This window comes from Notechis scutatus, chromosome 2 (assembly GCF_049901735.1).
Source record: "Notechis scutatus isolate UNSWTSFEM ecotype Mainland chromosome 2, rNotScu1.2, whole genome shotgun sequence".
Classification (NCBI taxonomy): domain Eukaryota; kingdom Metazoa; phylum Chordata; class Lepidosauria; order Squamata; family Elapidae; genus Notechis; species Notechis scutatus.
The window spans coordinates 10,255,599-10,283,295 of NC_142010.1; the positions used below are offsets into that span (position 1 = coordinate 10,255,599).

Genomic DNA, 27,697 nt, shown 5'->3' on the forward strand with positions numbered 1-27,697 from the left:
TGATACAGTAAAGGTGATGAAGACTTTTAAAAAACCAGATTTGAAGTGCCTTATGGAAGGGATACAAAAGGCCTTTGTGAGTCTCAGCAGAGAACACGGAGAATAAAGGCGAAGTCGAGAGATCAACTGCAGAGGGTTTTACTGCTTCATAATTTTCATATGTAGAACTAAGGGAAAGATTTAAATAGGCAAAATGACATTTGGAATTGAACAACGGGTTGTCAGACAAATTGAAACTCTGCAAATGATGGGCATGTCATTTACTTGCATATCCATCATATTCTCGGTGGTGTTATTCAAAATTAATGTTCAAAGACTGCTACACTCTTCCTATCTTCCTTGTTTTGTCCAACTTTCTCTTCCGTAGAACGTCACAGCAAATATCAGGGCTCCCATCATTCCGATCTTAAGATTCTGTCCCTCCAGTCTATTATCAATAAAGTAAGAATTCTAGAACTCCACTGGGTTTTCTTTCCTGATTCAGCCTCTCTTGAAGACCTGATATCCATCTTGACCCAGATATCATTTTTTTCTTTCCAAAACAGGGAAGGCAAAGTCACATTAAAATTAGGTCCTACCCCTGGGGTTTCTTTGCAACCCTCCAAGTGTTTTCAAACCGTTTATTCATGAACTCCTTTAAACATTCCAGACTGGACTAAAGTTCATCTTTGGGGTTTTGTACGTTTTGCATCATGATACAAAAAAAGATGCTTAGACTAATAAGGGTGCAGGGAAGAACAAGAAAGATAAGTGGGGGATTGGAGGCTACAGCAGAAGAGGAAAGGCTGCAGGAACTGCTTATGTCTAGTTGAACGAAGAGAAGGACTGGGAGTGACAGGATGGCAGCCTTCCAATATTTGAGAAGCTGTCGTGAAGAAGAGGGGGCGGGCAACCTATTTTGCTAAGCACCTGAAGGCTGAACAAGAATCAACGGCTGGAAACTAATAAAGGGGAGATGCAGTCTACAACTAAGGAGCAATTTCCTAATATTTACTACTGTTAATCAGTGGAACTGTTTGCCTCCAAAAGTTGTGAGTGCTCCATCAGTGGAGGCTTTTAAGAGAGGCTAGACAGTTGCTTGTCTGGAATGGTATAGGGTCTCTTCCTTGGGCAAGGGGTTGAGCTAGAAGACCTCCAAGCTCCCTTCCGACTCTGTTGTTCTGCCAACTTTCTCACCTGCGGCTTGGAAAATGTTACGCACCCACCAGTTCCCCCGCAATCAGCAAACCACGATGAAAGCAAAGTTTATTATGGGATGGTGTTTCCTGATGCCCTGAAGTGCACAACGGGAGAAAATTGTCGCCCGTCCGTCTCGCATCCAAGTCCCCCAAATTCCGAGTTCGGGGGAAGCAGGGAGCGAGGATTCCCGGTCGCCTCTTCCCAATCCTGGGGGGAAAGGAGGGAGGGAAAGGATCCCGGCCTCTCTGGACTCCCGGGAAAAGAGGCGGCTCTCGCCCAGCGCCCTCCAAGGGACAACCGGAGTTTGCCAGACTCTCCTTCTCCAAGGTGAGGAGAGGAAGGAAGGGCGTTAGAGTGTCTACCCTACTATCAGAGGGAAGAAAGGAGGCCGGAAAAGGCGGGCAGAAGCCTCCGTGGGGCCTCTCTAGGAATCTCCTATCATTCTTCCTCCCTCCCTGCAGTTTCCCCAGTTGCGGCCTTTTGGGGCGGCTGTGCGGATTCTTGCTGTTCGGCAAGGCTGCTCCGGACAGGTGGGGCTCCTGCTCTCCCTCGGGCTGCCAGGAGGAAGGTAGCCCCGAGTCCCCCCTCGGTGCCAGGAGGGTCCCGGGTGGATGCGGGGCTGGACGGGAAGCCTCTGGACAAAGGGGGGAAGCCTTGCCCCACGGAGGGCAAAGGGGGCTTTTCCTTGAAGGGTTTAAGGGGGGGGGGATTATTGTGTGGATGAAGGAAATACCCGCCTTCTCTGTTCAATTGGGGGTGGAGGGGTTTGTTTAGGGGGGAAAAGAGGTTCAAATTGCTTGAATTGAGTTGAAAGTTCTGGAGAAAAGGTCAGCTGTCAGATCAGCTGTCAGATCCGTGTATCTGCTATCAGTATAAGTCGACTCGGATGGCCAGGTCACGGAATTCCTCGGTGTATTCAGCTACCAGGCGATGGTCTTGCTTTATGAGTCTGATGCGGTCGCGGGTTTTTCTATCGGCGAGAGGGTCTTCGAAGTGGTGGCATAGGGCCGTCATGAAGCGACCCAGGTTCCTTAATTCTGGGGCGTTGACGTTGTGGAGCATCACCATCCATCTGGCTGCTGCCCCTTCAAGAGCCAGGGTGAGGACTCATACTCGGGACCCCTGAGTTGGGAAATCCCTCCCGTAGTCTTGCATGTAGGTGAGCACTTGCGCCAGGAAAAATCCCAGTTTCTGGGGGGTCTCCATTGAATTTTACTCCCAGGGGTGGAACCTTCCTCTGCAGTTCTATGTCTCTGGGTTGGCCAGGGTTAATCCCCTGTTCTGGGACGGTTAGGGGTCGGGTACCTGGTATGGCTGCTGGTTCTTCGGCTTGTCCCACTGCCTGATCATTCTCAGCTGGGTCTGGGGTGGCAGCTCGGGTTCTCTCATTTTCTGGTTCCCTTGCTCTCCTACGTTGGCGTCCTTGTGCATCCCTCACCTCAAGGTTCTCCAGGGCTTCCCTCACAAGGCGATTTTTGTACCGTCTCAGTCGATCATTGGCCGGCGGCTCCTTGCCCCATTCTTTCTGATCCGATAGGGCCTCCAGCTCCAATTTCCAGGGTTACTCTCCTGGTTCTTCCATCCCAGCTATCTCTCTTTCCTATGCCTATAGACCACCAGGGCTTTGTGGAGGTTTCGCAGGTACCTTCGCTATGTTCGATGGGGTACACTGAGTCAGTGTCTGGCTGGATAACTGTTGATGTTTCTCCCCAGTATTTGGCTTTCCCTTGTTCCTTGTTGTATTCAAACATTTTCTTTCTTTTTGCAGGGTCCCCTCGGTAAAGGGTTTTTTTTTTTAAAAAAAAAAAATTTTTTTTTCCTCTCTGGGCTGACCTTTATTGCAGATGCTGCTTTATGTCAGGCTACGGAACTTTTCCCAGTCAACTGACAAGAATGAACTTCTGAAATTAGACGTATCAAAAAGAATCCTTTATTGAGATGAGACAATTCATGTAGGGATTAAAAGCAGCGTCTAACGTCTCTCAGGCATGCAATGATAGATAAAGGAGTTTAAAACCCCTCTCCTTATCTTGATGTAAAACAAAGAGCCAACATGTTAATTCCCCCTCCCATCTTTTGAGAACAATCTTTTTTAGAGTTTCCCAGGACACATCTCCCTGCTGGAATTTTTATGGTCTCTTCATCCCCTGGCTGTCTCTTCCAGAGGTGACAGGTTTCCAGGGCATCTGATTTCCATCCCTCCATTTTATCCATGTGTAGGTTATATAAATTTAATATATTCAGGTTACATCAAAAGGATTTAATATACCAGCTTCCCTCCCTCTCTCCTCCTTCCATGAAGAATGGCAGATACACGGATCTGACATCCACTTTCTTTCTGCTTCATCTCTAAATGGAGAAGAATTGATATTCTTTGCTTTTATTTTAGTATTTTAATTGTTTACTTTTGTTTCTACAAAGCTGGGTAGAATATGAAAAAAAAAATCATTATTTGCCTCGTTTTGTTCTGAAGGAGAGGATGTAATGTGGCAGCCCCTCATTGGTGGGTTTTATCCACCAGACTGGGGTGGGAAGGGACCTTGGAGGTCTTCTAGTCCACCCCATTCCTCAAGCCGGAGACCATATACCATTTTGGACAGGTGGCTGTCCATTATTTTTTCAAAGGTTTCCAGTGTTGGAGCACCCATAACTTCTGCAGACCAGTTGCTACACTGGTTAATTGTCCTCACTGTTAGAAAGTTTCTCCTTAATTTCTGGTTGATTTGTTTCCATCCACTATTTCTTGTCCTGCCTTCTGGTGCTTTGGAGAAGAGATTGACTTCCTCTTCTTTGTGACAGCCCTTCAAATACTGGAATACTGCTATCATGCCACCCCCAATCCTTCTTTTCTCTAGACCAGCCATTCTTCTTAAAGAAGGAAATAAGATTGGTTTGGCATGGTCTCTTTTTAACAAATCCATAATAGCTTTTAGTTATAATATTGTTTCTAGCTGTTTGCAGATCTGTGTTTTTATTATCTTTTCCAGGATCTTCCCAGTTATTGGTGTTAGGCTGATTGGTTTGTAGTTTCCTGGGTTTCTCCTCCCCTTTTCTTGAAAATAAGAACCAGGATCTGCTCTTTTGAGATTCATTGTTGTGTTATTCATCTCCACATTCAGGAGAAGAAGGGGGTTGATTTCTGCTTCAGGGAGTTAAACATTCCTGCTTAGATTGACTATCCTCTCTGCAGACTTTAGTTTCTGTTCCCCTAAAAAATTGAATCACTAATGCTTGCCTTTTTTCCCCAGGAAATTCTAGGATATTTTCTTCCTGTGGCAGAAATGCTGGATTTTGCCTCTTTTTTAGAAACTATTGAAGACTGCTCTTTTGTGGGCCACTGCATATTCCCTTCCTGAGGGAGAACATGCCAGTTCCAGAGGGGATTCATTGGAGTGGAGTAGGATAGATAGAAGGGGCTTTGCTCTCCGTTGTTGTTTTCTTCTAAAAGTGACAGGCTTCCATCGGTCTTCCTCTTTAGGTTCATACATAGGGTCACTTTTTTAAATGGAAGATGTTTCTTCCCTATTGTGTTCAAACTGCATTGCTGGCCATGATCAATGTATATGCATCCTCCTTAAAATATTAAGCAAAAATGGGAAGCCATTCTAGGAGGGAGACATATTCAATCTTTAGTTTGTACTCTGTACACAATTAGATCTACCTGGCACATCCCAATCCTAAGGGTGGTGGGAGGCTTTGTAGTTTGTCTCACTTCATGTAGCATTACTGCCCTCCCCTCCCATGGAAAAGGAAAAGACAGGGATCATCCCCAGTTCAGGCAGGCAAATGGGGGCTGTTCTGTCTTTTAATTACTGGCTGAATATAAAGACAGACAGGCAAACTCTGCAAAGGCTTCCATACAACATTTACTTATTGGGTCACAACGCATCCTCAAAAATATCTCACGGTTGTGTCGAGATTCATCTAATGTCCAATTCTCTGCATAGCTGACTTCATAGTGTAAAAATACAGTGATCTTTCATCCCATAATGATGGAGCAAAGGGTGAGACACCAGCACACTGCTGGGGTCCAACCAGGAGTAAAGGAAACTCCCCCAACCCAACCAAGGCTCAGTTCAGTGACCAATCAGGATTACAGATGTGACCACATGACATGAACTACATTTCCCATGATGCATTAACTAGATTTACCATGAGGCATTCCCTTAAGGGGACAGCTCTCAATTCCTAACTAACTATCCCATTTCCAATTAACTATATACTGTCTGGACAGCACAGGGGCCAACAAGGACTCTGTCACCCATCCCTCTCATCATGCTAACAATAGGGAAGGGGAGGCCATCTCCACAGGGGGGATCCCAGCATTACTTTGATTATGCATGGAGAAAATGATAGCTTTGAAGGGTTCAAAAAGAGGGTCTTCCAACTATTGTTTGGGCTGTTTAGAGACTTGGAGAAAATAAATCTTCCTCTCTCCTTCACTTCTTTTTTCTTCATCCTGCAGGTGTCACCAGGAAAACCTTTGGACAAAGTTCTGCTTGCAGGATCCAATCTGGGTCAGTCACCGGGACCGGAGGTTTCATCTCCTGAGCTTTCAGACTTGTTCTTGAGTCCATCCTCCTACCCATGCTCCAACTTTTTGGCCAAAGTTCTGCTTGTTAGAGTTTCCTCGGATAGACAGCCCTGAAAGTGAGCAGCCCCTGGAAACTATGCAGAGGGGGGAAGACTTTGGCCAAAGGTCCCCTAAGAGGAATAAGGGGAGACTCTCTAAATGCTCCCAGTGCGAGAAATCCTTTACTCACTGGTCCCTCCTTTTGATCCACCGGAAGCTGCACACAGGGAGTGGATCCCACCTGTGTTTTCTTTGTGGAAGCTCCTTTCCTGGAGTCTGGAGTTTTGCCAAACATCTCCGGAGCCACCCTGGAGTGAAGCCTTACAAATGCGGAGAGTGCAGGGAGCGTTTTGCTAAAGGCTCGGACCTTGGAGCCCATCAGCGAATCCACCAGGGAAGAAAGAGATCTCAGGAATCCTGGAGGCGCTGGGGAAAATTTCCTGGGAGACGGCGTCTTTCTAGGCCTCCGAACAGCCCGACTGAAGAGAAGCCCTGCAAGTGTGAGCAATGTGGGCTCTGCTTTTCTCAAAACTCACAGCTGCTTAAACATCAGCAAATCCACACCAGAGAGAAACCTTATGAATGTCTGGAGTGTGGGAAATCTTTCCGTAATAAACAATTGTTTAGAAAACATGAGAAAATTCACACAGGAAAGAATCCTTATAAATGCTTAGAGTGTGGAAAATGTTTCACTCGAAGCTCATCTCTTTGCCAACATAATAAAACACACACAAAGGAGGAAAGCAAAACGTGCCCAGAATGTGGGAAAACTTTTTCCACAAAATCATGCTTGCTGCGACATCGGAGACTTCACACCGGAGAAAGACCCCATCAGTGTCCAGAATGTGGGAGATGTTTTGGCAGAAAGTCAACCCTAATTCGACATCAGAGACTTCACACAGGGGACAGACCTTATCCATGCCCAGAATGTGAGAAAAGATTTGTGGATTCTTCTGAACTTCGGAGACACCAAAGAAGACACAGGGGAGAAAAACGTAAGTCTCACAGTGGGGAGAGACCCTATCAGTGCCCAGAATGTGGGAAAAGTTTTTCCCATAGGATATACCAAATTCGACATCAAAGTATTCACACTGGAGAAAGACCCTATCAGTGCCCAGAATGTGAGAAAAGATTTGTCGATTCTTCTCAACTTCAAAGACACCAAAGGACGCACACGACAGAAAAGCTGTATAAATGTAAGGATTGTGATAAATGTTTTTCTTTTAAGGAAGCTCTTTTTCGACATCAGAGTATCCATACAGGGGTGAAGCCCTATCAGTGCATCGAGTGTGGAACATTTTTCCGTACAATACAGATCCTCAGAAATCATGAGAATGTTCACAGAGGGGAAAAAAAGTTCAAATGTTTAGATTGTGGGAAAGCATTTACTCGTCAATCAACCCTTATAAGTCACTGCCAAACCCATACGGGTGAGAAACACCACAAATGCTCAGTATGTGAGAAATCTTTTACCTGGAAAGGTACACTTGTGATGCATCAGAGAACACACTCAGAGAAGCAATATAAATGTCCAGAGTGTGAGAAAACTTTTCGTTGCAAATATTATCTTAGAAAACATGAGAGGCGTCACAAAGGAGAGCATGTGCAGAAAAATGAAAAGTGTCCCGAATGTGGGAAGTGTTTTGATCAAAAGTCAAACCTAATTCGACATCAGAGAATTCATACTGGAGAAAGACCCCATCAGTGCCCTGAATGTGGGAAATGTTTTGGCTACAAAGAAAGTCTACTTCGACATCAGAAACTTCACACTGGAGAGAGACCCTATCAATGCCCAGAATGTCAGAAAACATTTGTGGTGTCTGGTGAACTTCGGAGGCATCAGAAGGGGCACACAGGAGAGAGGCCCTATAAATGTGGGGAGTGTGGGAAAGGTTTTCTCACAGCAACACTGCTTCGGGTTCATATGCAGAAGTCACACCTAATTCAACATGGGAAACTTCACACCAGAGAAAGACGCCATCAGTGCTCAGAATGTGGGAAATGTTTTGTTGAAAAGTCACACTTAATTCAACATCAGAGAATTCACACCGGAGAAAAACCCCATCAGTGCTCAGAATGTGGGAGATGTTTTGCCGCAAAGTCACACCTAATTCGACATGAGAAACTTCACACTGGAGACAGACCCTATCAATGCTCAGAATGTGGGAAACAATTTGTGGAATCTGCCGAACTTCGGAGACACCAGAACAGACACACAGGAGAGAGGCCCTATAAATGTGTGGAGTGTGGGAAAAGTTTTCACACAGCAGCACTGCTTCGGGTTCATCAGAGAATCCACACGGGGGAGAAGCCATACCTGTGTGTGGAGTGTGGGAAATGTTTTTCCCAAAAACAACACCTTGGAAGGCATCAAAAGGTCCATATGAAATGAAGCCATAGAGATGCATATAGTGCGGTAAAGATTCACTCAAAAGCGAGACACCAGAAAACTCACATGGAAAAAGCCCTAATAGGCCCTGATGGTAGAACAGTTTTTTATAGTTGTTCAACCCTTAGAAGTTATAAAAGAGTTCATAAAGGGGGGGGATTAGAAACTCGCAGAGAGCATTTTCTTACCAACTGTCCCTTAAAAATCACACTCTAATCCAGATTGGAAAGATGCACTTTAAATCTTTGAAGTGTGATGTATGGTTTGGCTGGAAAAATATTCTTTTAGCATCAGTGAATTCTTACTGGAGAGAAATTTTTATCAGGGCTTAGAATGTGACAGAGATTTTTGTCTGATCATCAAATCTTCAGATGCACATGAAAAATCCACATAGGAGGAAAACCTTACAGGTGTATAACATGAGAATATTTTTCCTTGCCCATTGGAATATCTTGCCTTCAGGAGATTGTCCATTAAAATTGCCTTCTGGAAATTTTCTTTGCCAAGGTATGTTTTGTTGTAATTTTTTAAAATTTTAATTCTGAGATGTGAAAATTTGATATGAGTGTGTATATCTAATATACAGTATAATGTGAAATTGTCTGGAAGTGTATGAAGACTCCTGCCTTGGGCAGGGAAGGTAGGACTAGAAGACTACAGCTCTTGTTATTCTGTTGTAGGTCCCTTCTATCCCATTGATTCTATGGATTTAAAAAGAAAAAGGGACATGGATGTAAACCAAAAGTGCTGACAAAAGGGGGAAAAACTAAGGTTTCAGTGAAAACCTTGCAAGCTACCAAAAGTCTCTTTAGTTGGGCAGGATTAAAAAATCCGGGAAATAAATAGAAACATGGGATATGTATCCTAGAGCACAACAGAAGCCCAGAGGTAAGAAGGACTTTGCTGATAACTTTGTGCTAATTTTAAATAATTTTTTGGAAGAGATCAAAATATTAATGGAAACATTAACAGAATTTTAGTGCATTAGCTGGTTTTAAAACCAATAGCTAAGAGGACTTTAAAATGGGAAGGGTATGGCTTTTTTATGGTTCACCTTTGACAATAGAAAAAGTAGGCAATGCCCCCAAACCCAAAGTTTCAGCACAAGAAGCATTTTATGGAAAAGAAAGAGGAGACCGTAATAAATGGATAGTGTGAAATCCTGATGTCTTTCATTTTTTGTCTCATTTCTTTGAACCGCTTTTCCCCATCAGTCAATACAGCTAGTGGACTCAAACAACAGTTCATTTAGTGACTGTTTGAAGTTCAATGGCACTGAAAAAAGTAACCGATGACCATTTCTCAGCATCCCCAAGGTCATGTGATCCAAATTCAGCTGCTTGACCACTGATTCACATTTGTGACGGTTGCAGTGTTCCAGGGTCACCTGACCCCCTTTTGCAACCTTTTGACAAGCAAACTCAAGGGGGAAGCCAGGTTCATTTAACAACCATGCGACCAGCTAAACGACTGCAGTGATTCACTTAACAACTGTGTCAAGAAAGGTCGTAAAATGGGGAAAACTCACTTAACAGGTGTTTCACTTCACAATGGAAATTTTGGGTTCAATGGTGGTCGTAAGTAGATAAGTTGAGAGTTCTTAGAAGAGGAAGATGGAGAATACAAGGGGAAGTCAAATGAATGTGGAGATGTTTTGTTGAAAAGTCACACCTAATGTGACATCGGAGACTTCAGAGACTGGAGTTGGACCCTATGAATGGCCAGAATGTGAGAAAAGATTTTGGAGTCTTCTGAACTTTGGAGACACCAGAAGGGGCAAACCGTGATGAAAGCAAGGCGTATGGAATGTTCTTTCCTGGTGTTCTGAGGTGCACAATATGGGACAGTTGTGGCCTATTTTCCACAATTGGTCACCCCATGCAACCTCTGATCCATGAGTGTCACGTGGCTCCATCTACTTGTGGTGCCGCACTTTAGCTCAATGCACCTGGGAAGAGGAGCCCAAGTGGGAACAGAGCTCCTTGGGGGGGAAAAATAGAAGGCAAGGCATTCAACCCTTCCTTTGCGCCTAGTCTGGAATGGTGTAGGATCACTTGCTTGGGCAGGGGGTTGGGATAGAAGACCTTCAAGCTCCCTTCCAACTCTGTTACTCTGTACATTTGCTAGTTTTCTACAACTGGCAAATAGCCTCCCATACAATCTCTGATCCGCGGGTCATGTGGGTCCATCTACTTGCATTTTGGGTGCCACACTTTCCCACAACGCACCTGGGAAGAGGAGCCCCTGAATGGAGACGGAGCTCCTTAGGAAGGAAGGAAAGTCAAGGAAGACTAGATGACCTCCAAGGTCCCTTCCAACTGTTACTCTATGCCTATGCCTTGTCCCCCTTTGCACCTAGTGGGAGAAGGAGGGAGGTTTCCTGCCTTCCTTCCACGGGGCTGCCTCTGCTGCAAGGAGACCGGCCAGCGAGCAATGAATGGAGAGCTCGGCTGACTTCTCGGGCTGAAAGACCATCCTAGTTTAATGTCGGTCTGTGTCCTTGGGGAACCCACGTCTCCCATCCACCACCTCAACCTCTCTGGACTCGGCAGACCCTCCCGATCTCACCTGCCTCCCTGCTACGAAGCCCATCCTCCCCAGCCGTTTCAGCCTCGCCAGGTGCCAGATGTGGCGCCCGGTCCCGCATCCAAGTCCCCTCCAAACTTCGGGGGAAGCAGGGAGCGAGGATCCCCGGTCGCCTCTTCCCAATCGGGTGGGTGGGGGGGGAGGGAGGGAGGGAGGGGGAAAGGATCCCGGCCTCTCTGGAGTCGGTCCAGTCGGGAAAGAAGGGCCTGTCGACCGGCTCCCTCCGAGGGAGAAACCGGCGTTTGCAAGACCCCGAAACTGCAACCACTCCCAAGCGAGGAGAGGAAGGAGGGGCTAGAGCGTCTCCCCCACTCTCCTAGGAGAAAACGAAGCCGGGAAAGGCGGGGAGAAGTCTCCGTGGGGCCTCTCTAGGAAGCTCCTCTCGTTCTCCCTATCAACCCCGTATGGGAATTTTGTTGCTCTTTTCCCCATTTGCGGCATTTTCGGGCGGCTGTGCGGATTCTTGTCGTCCGGCAAGGCTGCTCCTCGGCCCCGCTCCGGGCAGGCGGGGCTCCTGCTCTCCCTCGGGCCGCCAGGAAGAAGGTAGCCCCGAGTCCCCCCTCGGTGCCAGGAGGGTCCCGGGTGGATGCGGGGCAGGACGGGGAGCCTCTGGGCAAAGCGGGGGGGAGCCTCGCCCCACGGACGGCAAAGGGGGCTTTTCCTTGAAGGGTTTAGGGGGGGAGATTATTGTGTGAATGAACGAAATACCCGCCTTCTCTCTTCAGTTGGGGGTGGAGGGTTTTGTTTAGGGGGCGAAAGAGGTTCAAATTACTTCAGTTGAGTTCATGTTCTCCCAACGGAGAAAAAATCCACTTTCTTTCTGCTTAGTCTAAATAGAGAAGAATTGATATCGTTGCTTTTAATATTTGAATTATTTACTTTTCTTTCTACAAAGCTGAATAGAAGCTGAAAAAAAATCATTATTTGCCTCGTTTTGCTCTGAACGAGAGAGAGGATGTGATGTGGCAGCCTCTCGTTGTGGGTTTTATCCACCAGAATAGAGTGGGAAGGGACCTTGGAGGTCTTCTAGTCCAGCCCCCTCCTCAAGCCAGAGACCCTATACCATTTCGGACAGGTGGCTGTCCATTATTTTCTCAAAAGCTTCCAGTGTTGGAGCACCCACGACTTCTGCAGACCAGTTGCTACACTGGTTAATTGTCCTCACTGTTAGAAAGTTTCTCCTTAATTCCTGGTTGATCTGTTTCCATCTACTATTTCTTGTCCTGCCTTCTGGTGCTTTGGACAATAGATTGACTTCCTCTTCTTTGTGGCAGCCCCTCAGATACTGGAATACTGCGATCATGCCACCCCCCAATCCTTCTTTTCTCTAGACCAGCCATTCTTCTTAAAGAAGGAAATAAGATTAGTTTGCCATGATCTCTTTTTAACAAACCCATAACCCCTAGATTTTTGCAGGCCTGTGTTTTTGTTATCTTTTCCAGGGTCTTCCTAGGTATTGATGTTGGGCTGATTGGTTTGTAGTTTTCAGGGTGTCATGCCCCTGGTGGAGACTGATTCTGAGGAAGAGGAGGAACAGCCAACAGGGAGTGGGAGTGTGGCTCCAGAGGTGGTGGAGGAGGCTGGGGAAGGGCAGAGGCCAGCTGAGCAATCAGAGGAGGATCCAGGCCCATCCCCTATCCATCCAAGGTCACGCAGGGAGGAGAGGATCAGGGAAAAGTGAGGTCTACTCAGGAGATTAACATGATCCTCCTCGTGGCTTGCAGCTGGGAGCTATGTATATAAGTTTGTAACTACGCAGTCAGAATTTCTGGAGTCAAAGTTTAGTGTTTACTTTGAAAGAGGTTTATCTTTGCTGGCGTTCTTCCGATGGACTCTCCTCGGTTTTTTCCTGGAGTTTATGATTAGTTATGTTGGCTTGCTTTGGAACTCTCGTCAGTGCGGTTTGTTTTGGTTTTCTTTCTGCCTCATTATTTACTTTTGTGACTTTAAACTGTGCCTAATAAAACAGTGAAGTTAAGTTAAAGGCCTTACCGGACTTTAATGTATGTTTTGGGTTTGGGGTTATTTTGAGAGACTACGAGTCATCACATTTTGACTCCAGCCCCCTTCAACTTATTTTTGCTTTTTGTGGGGTGACCATGGATCAGCTCAGAGCAGAGATTGCCCAGTTAACCCAGCAAGTGGCTCTTTTTTTACTGCACAGGTGGCACAAATACAAGCTGCCCGGCCACACTGAACATGCCCAGTGGCAGTGCCAGATAAATTTGATGGTTCGCTGGCCCAATTTCCAGCATTTTTTGGGCAGTGCCAGCTTTACATGAGCCTTCGGCCTGAGGACTTTCCAACTGACTGGGACAAGGTGGGGTTTTTGATTAGTTTGTTGTCAGGCTCTGCAGCACGTTGGGCGACGCCTCTGCTGACCCAGCCCAACCAAGTGTTGGACAATTATGCCGAGTTTTGCCATCAGTTTCAGGCCATGTTTGAGGACCCTGTTCAAAGCCAAACAGCAAACAGATATTTGAGAGAGTTGAAGCAGGGGCGTGGCTCACTCATGGATTATATTGCTAGTTTTCGGATGGTTGCTCAGGATGTACAATGGAATGAGGCAGCACTATTAGACCAGTTCCAGGAGGGTTTGTCATTGGAGCTCCTGGATGAGTTGGCACGCACTGAATGCCCTCGCACCCTTCAGGAGCTCATGCATCTTTTTCTTCGTATCGATGCATGACTTCAGCAGCAACAGGTGCGACGACAGATAGAGACTGTATCTGTTTCCAGCAAGACAGCACCTTTGGTGGAAGTGCCTTGGGAGGAACCCATGCAGTTGGGGGCTGGCCGCCCTTGCCTGACTCAAATAGAAAAGGATAGACATCGTCGTAATGGTTTATGCCTCTATTGTGGCAATCGAGGCCATTTTGCGGCCAAGTATCCTGTTAAGACACCCACAGCGGCGACGCCTGCGGTGGTGGGAAACGAGCATCACTCGGCCTATGGGGGTATGTAGGTCAGGGTTTAAAGTCCTTAGGCCTGCCATCTTCACCAACCTTGCCATCCTCACCACCTTTGACATCTCCACCACAATTATTATTGGTGAAGCATCTTGTGTTCGTGCCTGGTGTGGGAGCGGTGGAGATCCAAGCCTTGGTTGACTCAAGGGCTACAGCCAATTTCATGGATGCTCATTTTGTAGGGCAGTGGTTCATTCCGCAGCAACAGGTGTCCCTGCCAATAATGGTACGAGACGATTGATGGTTGGCCCCTTCGTTCGTGATCTGTGGTTGCTGCAACCAAACCTCTTTGCATGCGTATTGGGCAGCATGTGGAGAAAACTATGTTCTACGTTACTGCAGTGCCTCATTTTACGGTGGTGTTGGGTTTGGAGTGGTTACAGGCCCATGATCCACAGATTGTCTGGTCGTCTGGAGCTGTGCAGTTCCTTGATAGGAAGTGTGCCAACCATTGCTTGCGTTCCTGTGCAGGGAGTGTGGCTACGCCCGTGGACCTGGATCTACCTGCGGAGTTGGTGGACTTTGCTGATGTGTTTGGGGAGAAGGAGGCGGATCAGTTGCCTCGGCATCGGGCGTATGACTGTCCAATCGACTTGTTGCCCAATGCAAAATTGCCAGTGGGTCGGATATATTCCCTGTCGGAATCGGAGTTGGCCGTGTTGCGGGATTTTATTGACAAGAACCTCCAGAAAGGGTTTATCCGGCCTTCTACCTCCCCATTGGCAGCACCTGTGCTTTTTGTAAAAAAGAAATCAGGAGAGCTACATTTGTGTTGTGATTACCGCAAGTTGAATGCAATCACAGTGAGGAATTGGTACCCGCTTCCCCTCATCCCTGAACTGATTGAGCGGCTTTGTCAAGCTAAGATCTTTACGAAGTTGGACTTGCGTGGGGCCTACAGTCTGGTTCGCATTCATGCAGGGGATGAGTAGAAAAAAGCTTTCCGGACGAGGTATGGGCATTTTGAGTGTACCGTGATGCCTTTTGGATTAACCAATGCCCCAGTTGTGTTCATGCATTTCATGCATGATGTTTTCCATGATTTGTTGGATCAATTTGTGGTCATTTATTTAGATGACATTTTAATTTACTCAGACTCTCTGCAGGAACACTGGCAACATGTGCGGCTGGTGTTGCAACGTTTGCGTGATAACCACCTGTTTGCTAAGCGTGAGAAGTGTCAGTTTGCACAAACCACGATTGACTTCTTGGAACATCATATTTCACCTGCCAGGGTGGAAATGGACCCAGAAAAAGTACAATTGTTGCAGGCGTGGGAACCTCTGCAGCGGGTTAAGGATGTGCAACGACTGTTGGGGTTTATGAACTACTACCGCACATTTATTCCCCACTTTGCTTCCTTGACTGCTCCCCTTTCTAATCTGCTCAAGAAGGGGGAGAAGTTCCATTGGGGTGCTGAGGAGCAGGCAGCTTTCGAGGCGTTGAAAGTCACCTTTGCTTCTGAGCCTATCCTCAAACAACCTGATCCAGGCCAGCCATTTGTGGTGGAAACAGATGCTTCCGATGTGGCTATTGGTGCGGTGCTCCTCCAGGCCTATGCTCCCGCAGGCACCTTGTTCCCGTGCGCTTATTATTCCCAGAAGTTTTCGGCTCCAGAGCGCAACTATACAATTTGGGACAAGGAGGTATTGGTGGTTAAGGTCGCTTTTGAGACATGGCACCACCTGGAGGGGGCTCGTCACCAAATCGAGGTTCGGATGGATCATCGCAATTTGGAACACCTACGTACAGCTCGGACATTGAACCAGCATCAGGTGAGATGGTCCTTATTCTTTGCTCAATTTGATTTCCGGGTGACCTATGTTCCGAGTGGAGGGAATCAACGTGCCGATGCCCTATCTCAGAAGCCCAAGTATACCCAAAGGGAGGATAAAATCTTGCCCCGGACAGTGATTCCGTTGGAGCGGTTTGCGGCCACCAAGGAAGCTGTGGACCTTCGAGTGAGGATTCAGGAGGCGCAGCAGCAGGACCCATTTGTGGCATCTCGACGTCGAGAATTGGATGAGAATGGGAGACAAGAGACTCCTTGGGCGTATATTGGGGACCTGTTGCGGTTCCATGATCGCATTTATGTACCTGGAGGTCCTGTTTGTGGCCTTATCCTACGTCAATGTCATGATAGTCCGGCGGCAAGACACTTTGGGGTGTTCAAAACACTGCACTTCATCTCTAGGACATTGTGGTGGCTGAGACTTAAACATGATGTGTCGGGATATGTGGCATCCTGTGGGATCTGTCGCCAAGCCAAGTATGCTCCTGGTGTACCCCCTGGTCTCTTGCAGCCCTTGCCCATGCTAGAACGACCGTGGGGGGCAGTTTCATTGGATTTCATCGTTGAGTTACTACCATCGAATGGTGCCACAACCATTTTGGTGGTGGTGGATATGTTGACTAAAATGGCCCACTTTATTCCGTGTGTGGGTCTTCCATTGGCCAAGATAACGGCTCAATTGTTTATCTCCCATGTTTTCCGGTTGCATAGGTTACAGACCGCATGGTATCAGATCGGGGGGTACAATTTACGGCACGCTTCTGGCAGACCCTACTCGCGAAACTGCAGGTTCAGGCGTGTCTGTTGTCTGCTCATCACCCCAAAACTGATTAGTTATGTTGGCTTGCTTCAGAACTCTCATCAATGCGGTTTGTTTTGGTTTTCTTTTTGCCTCGTTATTTACTTTTGTGACTTTAAACTGTGTCTAATAAAACAGTGAAGTTAAATTGAAGGCCTTACCAGACTTTAATGTATGTTTTGGGTTATTTTGAGAGACTACGGGTCATCACAGGGTCTCTCCCCCCCACTTCTTGAATGTGGGAACCATATCTGCACTTTTCATATTCATTGTCCTGTTATTGATCCCCATGTGTAGGAGAAGAAGGGGATAGTATTCCATGGCTTTGATTATTTCTGTTACATCTTTGATATTTGCTTCAGGGAGTTAACATACCTGCCTACATTGACTATCTGCTCTGCAGACTATAGTTTCTGTTCCCCTAAGAATTGAATCGCCAGTCACTGAAACTCTTTTCCTAGTAAATTGTGAGATATTTTCTTCCTGTTGCAGAAATGCTGGATTTTGCCTCTTTTTTAGAATCTATTGAAGACTGCTCTTTTGTAGGTGACTGCATATTCCCTTCCTGAGGGAGAACATGACAGCGATTGTTCAGTTCCAGAGGACCTTCATTGGAATGGAGTAGGATAGATAGAAGGGGCTTTGCTCACCGTTGTTGTTTTCTTCTAAAAGTGACAGACTTCCATCGGTCTTCCTCTTTAGGCTCAAATATAGAGTCATTTTTTTAAATGGAAGCTGCTTGTTCCCTATTGTGTTCAAACTGCATTACTGGCCCCACTCAATGTTTTTGCATCCTCCCTAAACTATAAAGCAACAATAGGAAGCCATTCTAGCAGGAAATCTGTTCTGGCCCAAAGAACAGTGTCCATGAATGCCTACATAGGTTGTACTCTATACACAATTAGATCTACCTGGCACATCCAAATCTTATGGGGTGGTGTCTTCACAGTTTTTCTCACATCATGTAAAATCGTCCCCCCCTCCTGAGCAAAAGGAAAAGGCAGGGATCATCCCCAGTTCTGGCAGGCAAATGGGGGGCAACAAGGACTCTGCCAGCCATCCTCCTCCTCATGCTAAGAAAAGGGAAGGAGAGGCCAGCCCCACAGGGAGGATCCCAGCATTGCTTAGATTCTACGGGGAGAAAATGATAGCTTTGGGGGCCCCTCCAGGGTTCATAAAGAGGGTCTTCCAGATATTGTTTGGGCTATTTGGAGAGCCGAAGAAAATAAATCTTCTCTCTCCTTCACTTCTTTTTTCTTCATCCTGCAGGTGCCACCAGGAGATCCTTTGGACAAAGTTCTGCTTGCAGGATCCAATCTGGGTCAGTCACCTGGATCAGAGGTTTCGTCTCCTGAGCTTTTGGACTCGTGCTGGAGCCCATCCTCCTGCCCATGCTCCAACTTTTTGGCCAAAGTTCTGCTTGTTAGAGTTTCCTCGGATAGAAAGCCCTGAAAGTGAGCAGCCCCTGGAAACTATGCAGGGGGTGGAAGACTTTAGCCAAAGGTCCCCTGAGATGAATCAGGGGAGACTCTCTAAGTGCTCCGAGTGCGGGAAATCCTTTGCTCACCGGTCCCTCCTTTTGATCCACCGGAAGCTGCACACAGGGAGTGGATCCCACCTGTGTTTTCTTTGTGGGAGCTCCTTTCCTGGAGTCTGGAGCTTTGCCAAACATCTCCGGAGCCACCCTGGAGTGAAGCCTTACAAATGCGGAGAGTGCAGGGAGCGTTTTGCTAAAGGCTCGGACCTTGGAGCCCATCAGCGAATCCACCAGGGAAGAAAGAGATCTCAGGAATTCTGGAGGCGCTGGGGAAGATTTCCTGGGAGACGGCGTCTTTCTAGGCCTCCGAACAGCCCGACTGAAGAGAAGCCCTGCAAGTGTGAGCAATGTGGGCTCTGCTTTTCTCAAACCTCACAGCTGCTTAAACATCAGCAAATCCACACCAGAGAGAAACCTTATGAATGTCTGGAGTGTGGGAAATCTTTCCGTAATAAACAATTGTTTAGAAAACATGAGAAAATTCACACAAGAAAGAGTCCTTATAAATGCTTAGAGTGTGGAAAACGTTTCACTCAAAGCTCATCTCTTTGCCAACATAATAAAACACATACAAAGGAGGAAAATAAAACATGCCCAGAATGTGGAAAAAGTTTTTCCAGGAAATCATGCTTGCTGCAACATCAGAGACTTCACACCGGAGAAAGACCCCATCAGTGCCCAGAATGTGAGAAAAGATTTGTGGATTCTTCTGAACTTCGGAGACATCAAAGGACACACATGGGAGAAATATTATATAAATGTAAGACACACCTAATTCAACACAGAATTCACACTGGGGAAAGAGCCTATAAGTGCCCAGAATGTGGAAGAGGTTTTGGCTACAAGTCATGTCTAATTCGACATCAAAGACTTCACACTGGGGAAAAACCCTATCAGTGCCCAGAATGTGGAAGAAGTTTTGCCACAAAGTCAACCCTAAATCGACATCAGATACTTCACACTGGGGACAGACCTTTTCAGTGCCCAGAATGTGAGAAAAGATTTGTGGATTCTTCTGAACTTCGGAGACACCAAAGAACGCACAGTGGAGAAAAACTATATAAGTGTTCATCTCTTTGCAAACATAATAAAGCACAAACAAAAGAGGAAAGCAAAACGTGCCCAGAATGTGGGAAATGTTTTTCCAGCAAATCATGCCTGCTGAAACATCAAAGAATTCACACCGGAGAAAGATCATATCACTGTCCAGAATGTAGGAGATGTTTTAGTGAAATGTCAAAATTAATTCGACATCAGAGAATTCACTCTGGGGAAAGACCCTACAAATGCCCAGAATGTGAGAAAACATTTGTGGATTCTTCTGAACTTCGGAGACACCAAAGGATGCACGTGGGAGAAAAACTTTATAAATGTAAGGATTGTGATAAACGTTTTTTTCAAAAGTCAAATCTTTCTGAACATCAAAGTATCCATACAGGGGTGAAGCCCTATATGTGCATTGAGTGTGGAAGATTTTTCCGTACTATACAAATGCTCAGAAGTCATGAGAATGTTCACAGAGGGGAAAAAAATTTCAAATGTTTAGACTGTGGGAAAGCATTTACTCGTCAATCAACCCTTACAAGTCACTACCAAACCCATACGGGTGAGAAACACCACAAATGCTCAGTGTGTGAGAAATCTTTTCTCCGGAAAGATACACTTGTGATGCATCAGAGAACACACTTAGAGAAGCAATATAAATGTCCGGAGTGTGAGAAATCTTTTCGTTGCAAATATTATCTTAGAAAACATGAGAGGCTTCACAAAGGAGAGCAACCGTTCAAGTGTGTGCAGAAAAATGCAAAGTGCCCAGAATGTGGGAAGTGTTTTGGCAGAAAGTCATATTTAATTCAACATCAGAAACTTCACACCGGAGAAAGACCACATCAGTGCTCAGAATGTGGGAAAAGTTTTGTTGAAAAGTCACACCTAATTCGACATCAGAAACTTCACACCGCAGAAAGACCCCATCAGTGTCCAGAATGTGGGAAACGTTTTACCTACAAGTCACACCTAATTCGACATCACAGACTTCACACTGGAGACAGACCTTATCCATGCCCAGAATGTGGGAAACAATTTGTGGATTCTTCTGAACTTCGTAAACATCAGAAGAGGCACACAGGAGACAAGCCCTTTAAATGTGGAGAGTGTGGGAAAGGTTTTCTCACAGCAGCACGGCTACAAGCTCACCAGAGAATCCACACAGGGGAGAAGCCATACAAATGTGTGGAATGTGGGAAATGTTTTTCCCGACAACAACACCTTGGAAGGCATCGAAAGGTCCATACGAAATGAAGCCATAGAGATGTATATAGTGAAGTAATTCGCTCAAAAGTGAGACATCAGAAAACTCACATGGAAAAAGCCCTAACAGGCCCTGATGATAGAACAGTTTTTTATAGTTGTTCAACTCTTAGAAGTTCATAAAGGGGGGAAAATTCAAAACTCTTCGATTGTGGGAGAGCATTTTCTTGTCAATTGTCCCTTTGAAATCACACTCTAATCCATATAGGAAAGTTGCTCTTTAGATGTTTGAAATGTGAGAGAACCGATTGGCATCATGGCAGGAATGTTGGAAATAGAGCTCCACGGAGCTCCGTGAAAACCAGTAGGTATCTACTTGCCCAGAGATCCTAGGGGGTCAATGTCACCCTGGAGGGGTAGTGAAAGAAGGAAAGGTGCTTCGTCAGCCATGAAGAAATAACAATTTTGTTGTTAGGTCCAAAGAAAGCTCTCCCGAATGGCAGCAGTGACAACAGCCATTTTTTGTATGTCAAAACTGTGACAACCTGGACAATAAGATTTGTGCTGCAGTGGTTCGTGGACAGAACATTGAAACTGGGTGAGACAACTTCCAACTTTTATTTTACAGATCTAACCCAAGTAAAAGAATTTTAAAAAAATAATCTCCAAACATGAAGTAAGCAGCGATTGAAAAAAGATTAAAGACTCAGAAATATTGATGGAAATTTAAAAACATAGAAAGCCTGGAAAAGATTTAATACTACCTTGAAAAATTATTGGGAGAAAGTAATTTTCTTATTTTTATTTTGAACCCCCCCTGATCTATTGACAATCAGCTGTTGTTTTTTCCCACTGTTTAATGTTGTATTTGGAGCAGGGGAGCCATCTACTAGAGGAAAATTACTGCAGCGTGGGAACTCAAGTGAAAGTGATCATTGTTTAATATACACAAAAGAAAAGGAATGAAAGCTGAGGTGGGATTCTACTGGTTCGGGCTGGTTCGGGTGAACTGCATGTTAATTGTACATTGGGTTCGGTGAACCGGTAGTTCCGAAGACCTGCTGGCCCTGCCCCCCCCGCTTCCCATGAGTCCCCATGTACCTGGTTCTGACTCCCAGGTAAGTGCAGGGAGGCTTGCAAGGCTAAAAATGGGGGTGGGGGCGCACTCTGTGCCCCCTCCCCTGTGCCCCGTTTTCGATCTCCTGAGGCTCCAGGGAGGCTTGCTAGGCTAAAAACGGCCTATTTTTGCTTTCAGGGAGGTGCAGGAGGAGTGCTACCTGTCACCCCTGATCATGCCCACCCAGCTGATGATTAGGGCAGAAAATCAGTTGCTAAATTAGTTGATTAGTTGGCCTCTCTCGCCGGAGGGCTGCCTGCTCTCCCTCCCACTGGCCGGCATGTAAGGGCTTCATTCAGTTTGTTCCTGCCCTCAAACAGTAAAGCAGGCACATGCAAAGTGCAAAGGTTCTCCTGCAGCTGGGCTTGCAATTGGCTTGCAACACCTGAGTTCCAGGTCCTTCCTCCTCCTCCTCCTCCTGCTATGCCTGCTTCTGCCTCCTTCCTCCTCTTCCTGATCCTGCTTCCTGTTTCTCCTGCTACCTCTTCCTTCCCCTGTTTCTTCCCCACTTTCCTCCTCTCCTCCCAGCACTGCAACTGGGCTTTGGTTCCCTTCCCGCACCTCTCCAAGTTTGCAAGACAAACATGCAGCAGCCCAACTTGCAACCAAGTATTTTCCCAAAGCCTTGTTGGAGGGGGATCCCTCCAAGGTATGTGTGTGGGGGGGAATGTCACCTTAAGAGCTGGGTCTCCAAGGGAACCCCTCTTGTTTGCATCAAGACTGCTGGTCGAGTTGGTTTGGTCTCTCTGTGTCTGTTTCTGCCTCTCCCGCTCCCCCCTTTCTCTCTTTTGAATGATTTTGTCAGCACTTCCTCAACATGCTGGATCTTTGGTTTGTTTTGCTGGAAGGGTGAGTTAGAATTGTTTGTTCTCCCCCACCTTCCTTCCCACTTTCTTAGAAGCAGAAAGTCACCAGTCTAATCTGGAAGAACCAGTCTAATCTGTGCTGAACCATTGAAAAGTGCAGGTGGTGGTCATTCACCCTATCATGCCCTTGGTAGAGTGGGACTCTGAGGGAGAGGAAATATAGCCGACAGGGAGTGGAGGTGTGGCTCCCGGAGGTTGTGGAGGAGGCTGGAGAAGGGCTGAGGCCGGCTGGACAGTCAGGAAGAACCAGGCCCATCCCCCTCTGCATCCTAGGACACGCAGGGAGGAAAGGAGAAGGCAACAACTTGGCTTGCGAGAGAGGAAGCGGCAATGATTCTCCTCATTGGTTACAGCTGAGGAGACGAGTATATAAGAGAGACGGTTAGAACACAGGATGCCAGAAGCAAACATGTTTTATTTGGGTCTGAAGTTATCTTGGTTGGCATCCTTCCAACAGACTGTGCTTTGTTATCTCCTTGAATTTGGTAAATACTTCTCCTCTTCCATTGTGGACATTTCGTCATTGTAGTTTGTTTGGTTTTTTAATTTCACCTCTATCTGCTCATTAAATTAGGACTGTATTGCTTTCTTTTGAAGGCTATTTTTAAGTTCTTTTTATCTCCAACTGAGTATTGCTGAACAGTGGGGCCAAGTTGGAGGCAATAAAGGACATTTAGTTACATTTTGGATTTTACGTTTGTGTTACATTCTTGAGTCATCACACACCCTCTCTCTGCTTCCCCGGGTCTTTGCGGGTTTCCTCTGGAGCAAAAGCAGAGAGCCTCTTCCATTGAAGATTTCTCTTTGTCTTCTAATTTTCTTCCAGAGCAGAACAAAAAAGCCTCTTACTTTGAATGCTTTTCCAGTTCTTTATTCTGATTTTCTCCTGGACTGGAGCAAAATTATCTGGTGGCAGTCTTTAAGTAACAATCCCACATTTATTTTATAGCCCTTTCTATAGTGAAGTCATCCCTGTGTCTTTATTCTGATTTTCCCCTGGACTGGAGCAAAATCATCTGGTGGCAGCCTTTAAATAACAATCCTACACTTATTTTACTTCATGCATGGCCCACCCACTATTTAATTTACAACTTCTGTTTGTGCTTCTTTCCCAAACTCTATACTGTTCTCCCTCCCTCCCTCCCCTCCCCCTCACACACACAGGTATATGGTAAAATTGTCTTCCATGAAACCAGTCCCTGATGCCAGAAAGGTTGGGGACCTCTGAATTAGACCATGCAGAGTCCCTACAGGAGAGCCCTTTCAAGGATTATGTATTAATAGAAAAGCAAATAACCTAGGTCTGATCCTAAAAGCTAAAGCTGCTGCACATAAAAAACGGAGGAACTCTGATCAACTATCACAGCCACATTTTGGATCTGAGTGGAGGGCCTGGGAAAGGTGACAGAATAATAGAATAACACTTAAAAGGGACCTTGGGGGGGAATCCTATACCATTTCAGAGAAAGGCTGTCCAGTTTTTTCTTCAAAACCTCCAGTGTTGGAGCACTCAGAACTTTTGGAGACAAGCAGTTCCACTTGTTAATTGTTCTCACTGTCAGGAAATTTCTCCTTAGTTTTAGGTTGCTTCTTGTTGTTCAGTTTCCATCCATTGCTTCTTGTTTTGCCTTCTGCTTCTTTGAAAAATACATTGTCTACCCCTTCTTTGTGGCAGCCCCTTAAAAGCCTGTTGCCTATCACACTCTTAGGCAAAGCATGTCAGCCATTTCCTCCTTTCAGTGGTCCATGAAAGTACATCTATGGTATGTAGATAATAAAATCGAAAAAAGGTGAACAACATTTTTACAGAACTATAGATAAGTTGAGGCTGGGTGTGACAAGGAATGGCTGGGAGGGGAGGGGCCAGGTGAGGCACCCCTTTAAGTGAGTGACATTGAGTTCGTCATGCTCACCCAGTCACGTGACCACCAAACTACGCCCATCCAGTCATGTGACCACCAAGTCCCACCCATCCACTCGTGACCACCAAGCCAGCCAGCGAGCCACGCCCATCCAGTCACATGACCACCAAGCCACACCCACAAATTAAGCCACGGCCACAGAACCAGTTGTATTTGAATCCCACCCCGAGTGAAAGTAAATAACTTCTGGAAGGCCACTTGAGCTTGATTCTATTTCAGTAGGTGACTTCGATGTTGGAAATATCTAAAGAGCCTTTTGAAAGTCTTTAAGACACATTGAATTGCAAATAATGACAACCTTAGTGAAACTGTTCACTGGAAAGTGGATTTGAAAGACATGAAGAAACTTGGGCCAATTTGGATTTAGATTACTAATGCTACTTGAGAGAACATCCTATGAGGCAAAAGAAGAAAGGTCATAGAAGTGTCAGGGGGAAGAAGAAAAGATAAACAAGACTTTAAAATTTGGACAATTGGGAAGGTGTAAATTGGAAAATTATAAAGATTGTAAATTATCAATTATAGCTTTTAAGGACTAGAAATTGAGGGGATTTGGAGGTATAAGTCTGGGATTGATTACATTTTATTAATAACTGGCTTTGGTGTTTTTGAGATATTGGGATACTGGAACCTTAGTGGTATATTGAGTAATTTTTAATATATTAAACTATTACAAAATGACTCAATAGGAGACAATAAAGATGTATGAAGAAATGTTAGTGATGCTTAAAAGTATTTATGAAAATATGACAAGAATCATGAGATGATAGGATTCTTCAAAGATAAAGATGTGAGTGTAGAACGTCCTCAACAAATGGTGGAAGACATTATATAAAGAATGCTTTATTGCTAATATGGGAAAAAATTAGAGTGCAGTACTATTTGAAGATACCAGTTTGGTTTTCAACAATGGAAGCATTCATTCATCCAAATATTATGAACATGGGAAGTATTGTTAGATATAAAGATATTTTGAATGAAAAGGGTGAGCTCAAAACTAAACAAGAATTAAATGAACAAGGGATTGATATGATTTGGTATTCATATATGCAAATACAGTCTAGATATTAAATTGGATGGTTTTTATAAAGAATTGACTGAATTGGATAAAATATTGACAGGAACAGAAGAAAAATTGATAAAATTTATAGTTACTTAGTAGGTATTAAATTGGAAGAAGAACAAGTAAAGGAGACAATGATAGCATGGGCAAAAAAATTTGGGTATACAATAAAATTAGATAAATGGTAGAAACTATGGGATAGGAACTATCAGTTAACAATGTCAACTGCATATAAAGAAAACTTATGTAAGATGTTCTGTAGATGGCATTTTGCACTGGCAAGGTTGGCAAGGATGTTTAAGACAAGTCAGCTAAATGTTGGGAATGCCACCAGATACCCAGATCATATTATCAGATGTGGTGGACTTGTGTAGAAGCTAAAAAATACTGGACAAAAATACACACATGGATGGAAAAGATAATATAGCATCATATTGATTTAAAACCTGAAATACTTTTGTTGGAGATTTTACCTGAAAATTATAATAAAGAAAATGTATATTTAATTATTCATGTATTAACTGCAGGTAGGATTGTATTTGCACAAAATTGGAAAAGTGATGAAATTCGAATGGATGAGAAGGTGATTAGGAAAATATTAGAATGTGCAGAAATGAATAGGTTAACACTTGCAATTGAAGAGAAAGAACAAAATGAATATTATTTGATATGGGAATCTTTATTGATGATTGGAGAATAAATATGGGAATTAGAAATGAACAAAAAATAGTGAAGCATAGCAAATATGTTAATAGAGTTGAATATGTTAAGATAGGGATGGTTACAGTAATTAGATACCTTATGTATATCAGTATTAAGCAAGAATAGAGAATAACAATACAATGAATATATGTAAACTATTGTTATTACACAAGATATGTGTACCCAGATGTCACACTGTTCAAATAGAAGATGGATTGTTTGTTTTAAAATAAAAAAAATTATATAAAAAAACATGATGGGAGAAGATTAACATAATATTCAGAAGACAGATGAGAAATTAGAAGGAGTGGTAGAGGAGACAAATCAAAATAAGCTACAAGACAAAAATACTGAAGAGACAGTAACAATAAGAATCAAATAGATAATTATTTAAGAGTTTACAGAGAAAGAAAAAGATCTCACCAAAATTATGAAAGGGTTATGGATGGGTATTCAAATGATACAGCAGACGGAGACAAGGAGTAAGGCAGAGGGAACATTCGGTCTGTAAAAATGTTAAGAAATATAAGATTGTAAGAGAGAAATATGAAAGAGTTATCAAAAAGTCAATAAATGATGAAACTCTAAAATGACTAAGAGATCATGGATAGAGATAAAATATTTTGCAATATGATGACTGTATTAAAAAGTAATAGAAATAAGTAGAAAGTATAAATTGGGAAAATAGTAGCGTTTCCCCAAAAATAAGACCAGGTCTTATTTTCTTTTGACCCCCCGAGAAAACAGCTAGGGCTTCTTTTCAGGTGGGTCTAATTATTGACTCACCTCGTGGCGGTGGCACTGCCAGCCTCACCCAGCAGGAGCCTGCTGCCAGCCCACTTCTTCTGCAGCCACTTTCCACGCTCGCACTGATCAATCCGGAACTCTTATTGGCTAGAGAGGGCTTTCCAGAAGGCATCTGAAGGCGAAACGGAAGCCAAGGGGCACCATGCGCATCAATCCGGAGCCTGTTTCTCAGTTGCAGAGGGCTTTCCGGAGGGCTCTGATAGCAAAACAGAGGCTGGGGGGCGACATGAGCGAGCAGTGGCAAGCGCAAAAGAAGTGGGCCACAGAAGAAGCGGCTGCAGAAGAAGGCAAAGCAGGTGTTGGGGTGTGTGAGGCCTGGTAATTAGGACAACTCTAGTTCCCCATCCCCACCCTAGCTTAATTTTTACCTCACCCTATCCCCTGTACCACAGGGTGGGTGGGGTCTTAATTAGGGCTAATTTTGGGGGTAGGGGCTTAATTTGAGTGCATGTGTTCAAAAACTGCTTCTTTTGAAGGTGGATCTTATTTTAAGGGAAATGTAGTATACATATTGACATAGAATTTATTATAAACACAAACATGTTAAAGTTAGGAGGTGGAAGACTATGATTAGGTATATCTAAATGTATTATTAATAGTGTGTAAAAATATATATTGAAACATAACTTTCAAGGACTATAAATTCAGGGCACTTAGAGATACAATCACGAGACTGATTAATCCTATTAATAATTGGTTTTATTGGTGTTTTTAAAAAAATGAGATATTGGAAGTATGGTGGAACATTGAGTAATAATTAAAATATTAGTGATTCAGTCGGGAACAACAAATACATTGTATGAAAAAATGTTATTGATGTTTAAATATATTTATGGAGAGTGTGATGATCATAGAGAGAGAATGATATTGTTTAAAGACAAAGATGTGAATATAGAAGCCTAACAAATAGGGAAAAATGAGTACGAATTGGGAAAATAGTATTATATATATTGATATATAAAAGAATATTATAATTACAATGTGCGTATTAAGGTTAGAAGTTGGAAGACGAAGATTATGTGTATTTAATTGTATTATTATTGTTAACATTGTGCAAAAAGTGTATTAACCCAGTCAATACACTGCCAACAAAATATGCATGGTTGTTAAAGGAAAATTACAGATAAAACATATACAAAAATAAAA

General features: G+C 44.5%; 3 protein-coding genes across 7 annotated transcripts in view; all 3 read left to right on the forward strand.

The window, feature by feature from the left end:
* LOC113431302 (uncharacterized) overlaps positions 1 to 8,638 on the forward strand; it is a 37,814-nt gene extending 29,176 nt beyond the window's left edge. The window contains exon 3 of the transcript XR_015747029.1: positions 8,284 to 8,638. The gene's annotated coding sequence lies outside the window, so the exon portion shown is untranslated. The remainder of the gene's footprint in view (positions 1 to 8,283) is intronic.
* Positions 1,531 to 8,638, forward strand: LOC113431753 (uncharacterized). Of its 3 annotated transcripts, none has more exons than XM_087952948.1 (2): positions 1,531 to 1,709; positions 5,645 to 8,638. In XM_087952948.1, the coding sequence occupies exon 2, from the start codon at positions 5,850 to 5,852 to the stop codon at positions 8,142 to 8,144; it is 2,295 nt and encodes a 764-aa protein (XP_087809074.1). In that variant the 5' UTR covers positions 1,531 to 1,709; positions 5,645 to 5,849; the 3' UTR covers positions 8,145 to 8,638. The 3 variants fall into 3 exon arrangements, with proteins under 3 accessions (XP_087809074.1, XP_087809075.1, XP_087809076.1); XM_087952949.1 differs by having other exon boundaries at positions 1,627 to 1,747; XM_087952950.1 differs by lacking the exon at positions 1,531 to 1,709 and adding an exon at positions 1,781 to 2,338.
* On the forward strand, positions 1,694 to 27,697 carry LOC148131738 (uncharacterized). Of its 3 annotated transcripts, none has more exons than XM_087952930.1 (2): positions 1,694 to 1,709; positions 17,557 to 27,697. In XM_087952930.1, exon 2 carries the CDS (start codon positions 17,762 to 17,764, stop codon positions 20,123 to 20,125), a length of 2,364 nt encoding a protein of 787 aa, XP_087809056.1. In that variant the 5' UTR covers positions 1,694 to 1,709; positions 17,557 to 17,761; the 3' UTR covers positions 20,126 to 27,697. The 3 variants fall into 3 exon arrangements, with proteins under 3 accessions (XP_087809056.1, XP_087809054.1, XP_087809055.1); XM_087952928.1 differs by lacking the exon at positions 1,694 to 1,709 and adding an exon at positions 11,100 to 11,270; XM_087952929.1 differs by lacking the exon at positions 1,694 to 1,709 and adding an exon at positions 12,968 to 15,471.

What these genes read in the sequence shown, in the direction of transcription:
- LOC113431753 (XM_087952948.1), top strand. Translation starts at nt 5,850, where the DNA reads ATGCAGAGGGGGGAAGACTTTGGCCAAAGGTCCCCTAAGAGGAATAAG.
- LOC148131738 (XM_087952930.1), top strand. Translation starts at nt 17,762, where the DNA reads ATGCAGGGGGTGGAAGACTTTAGCCAAAGGTCCCCTGAGATGAATCAG.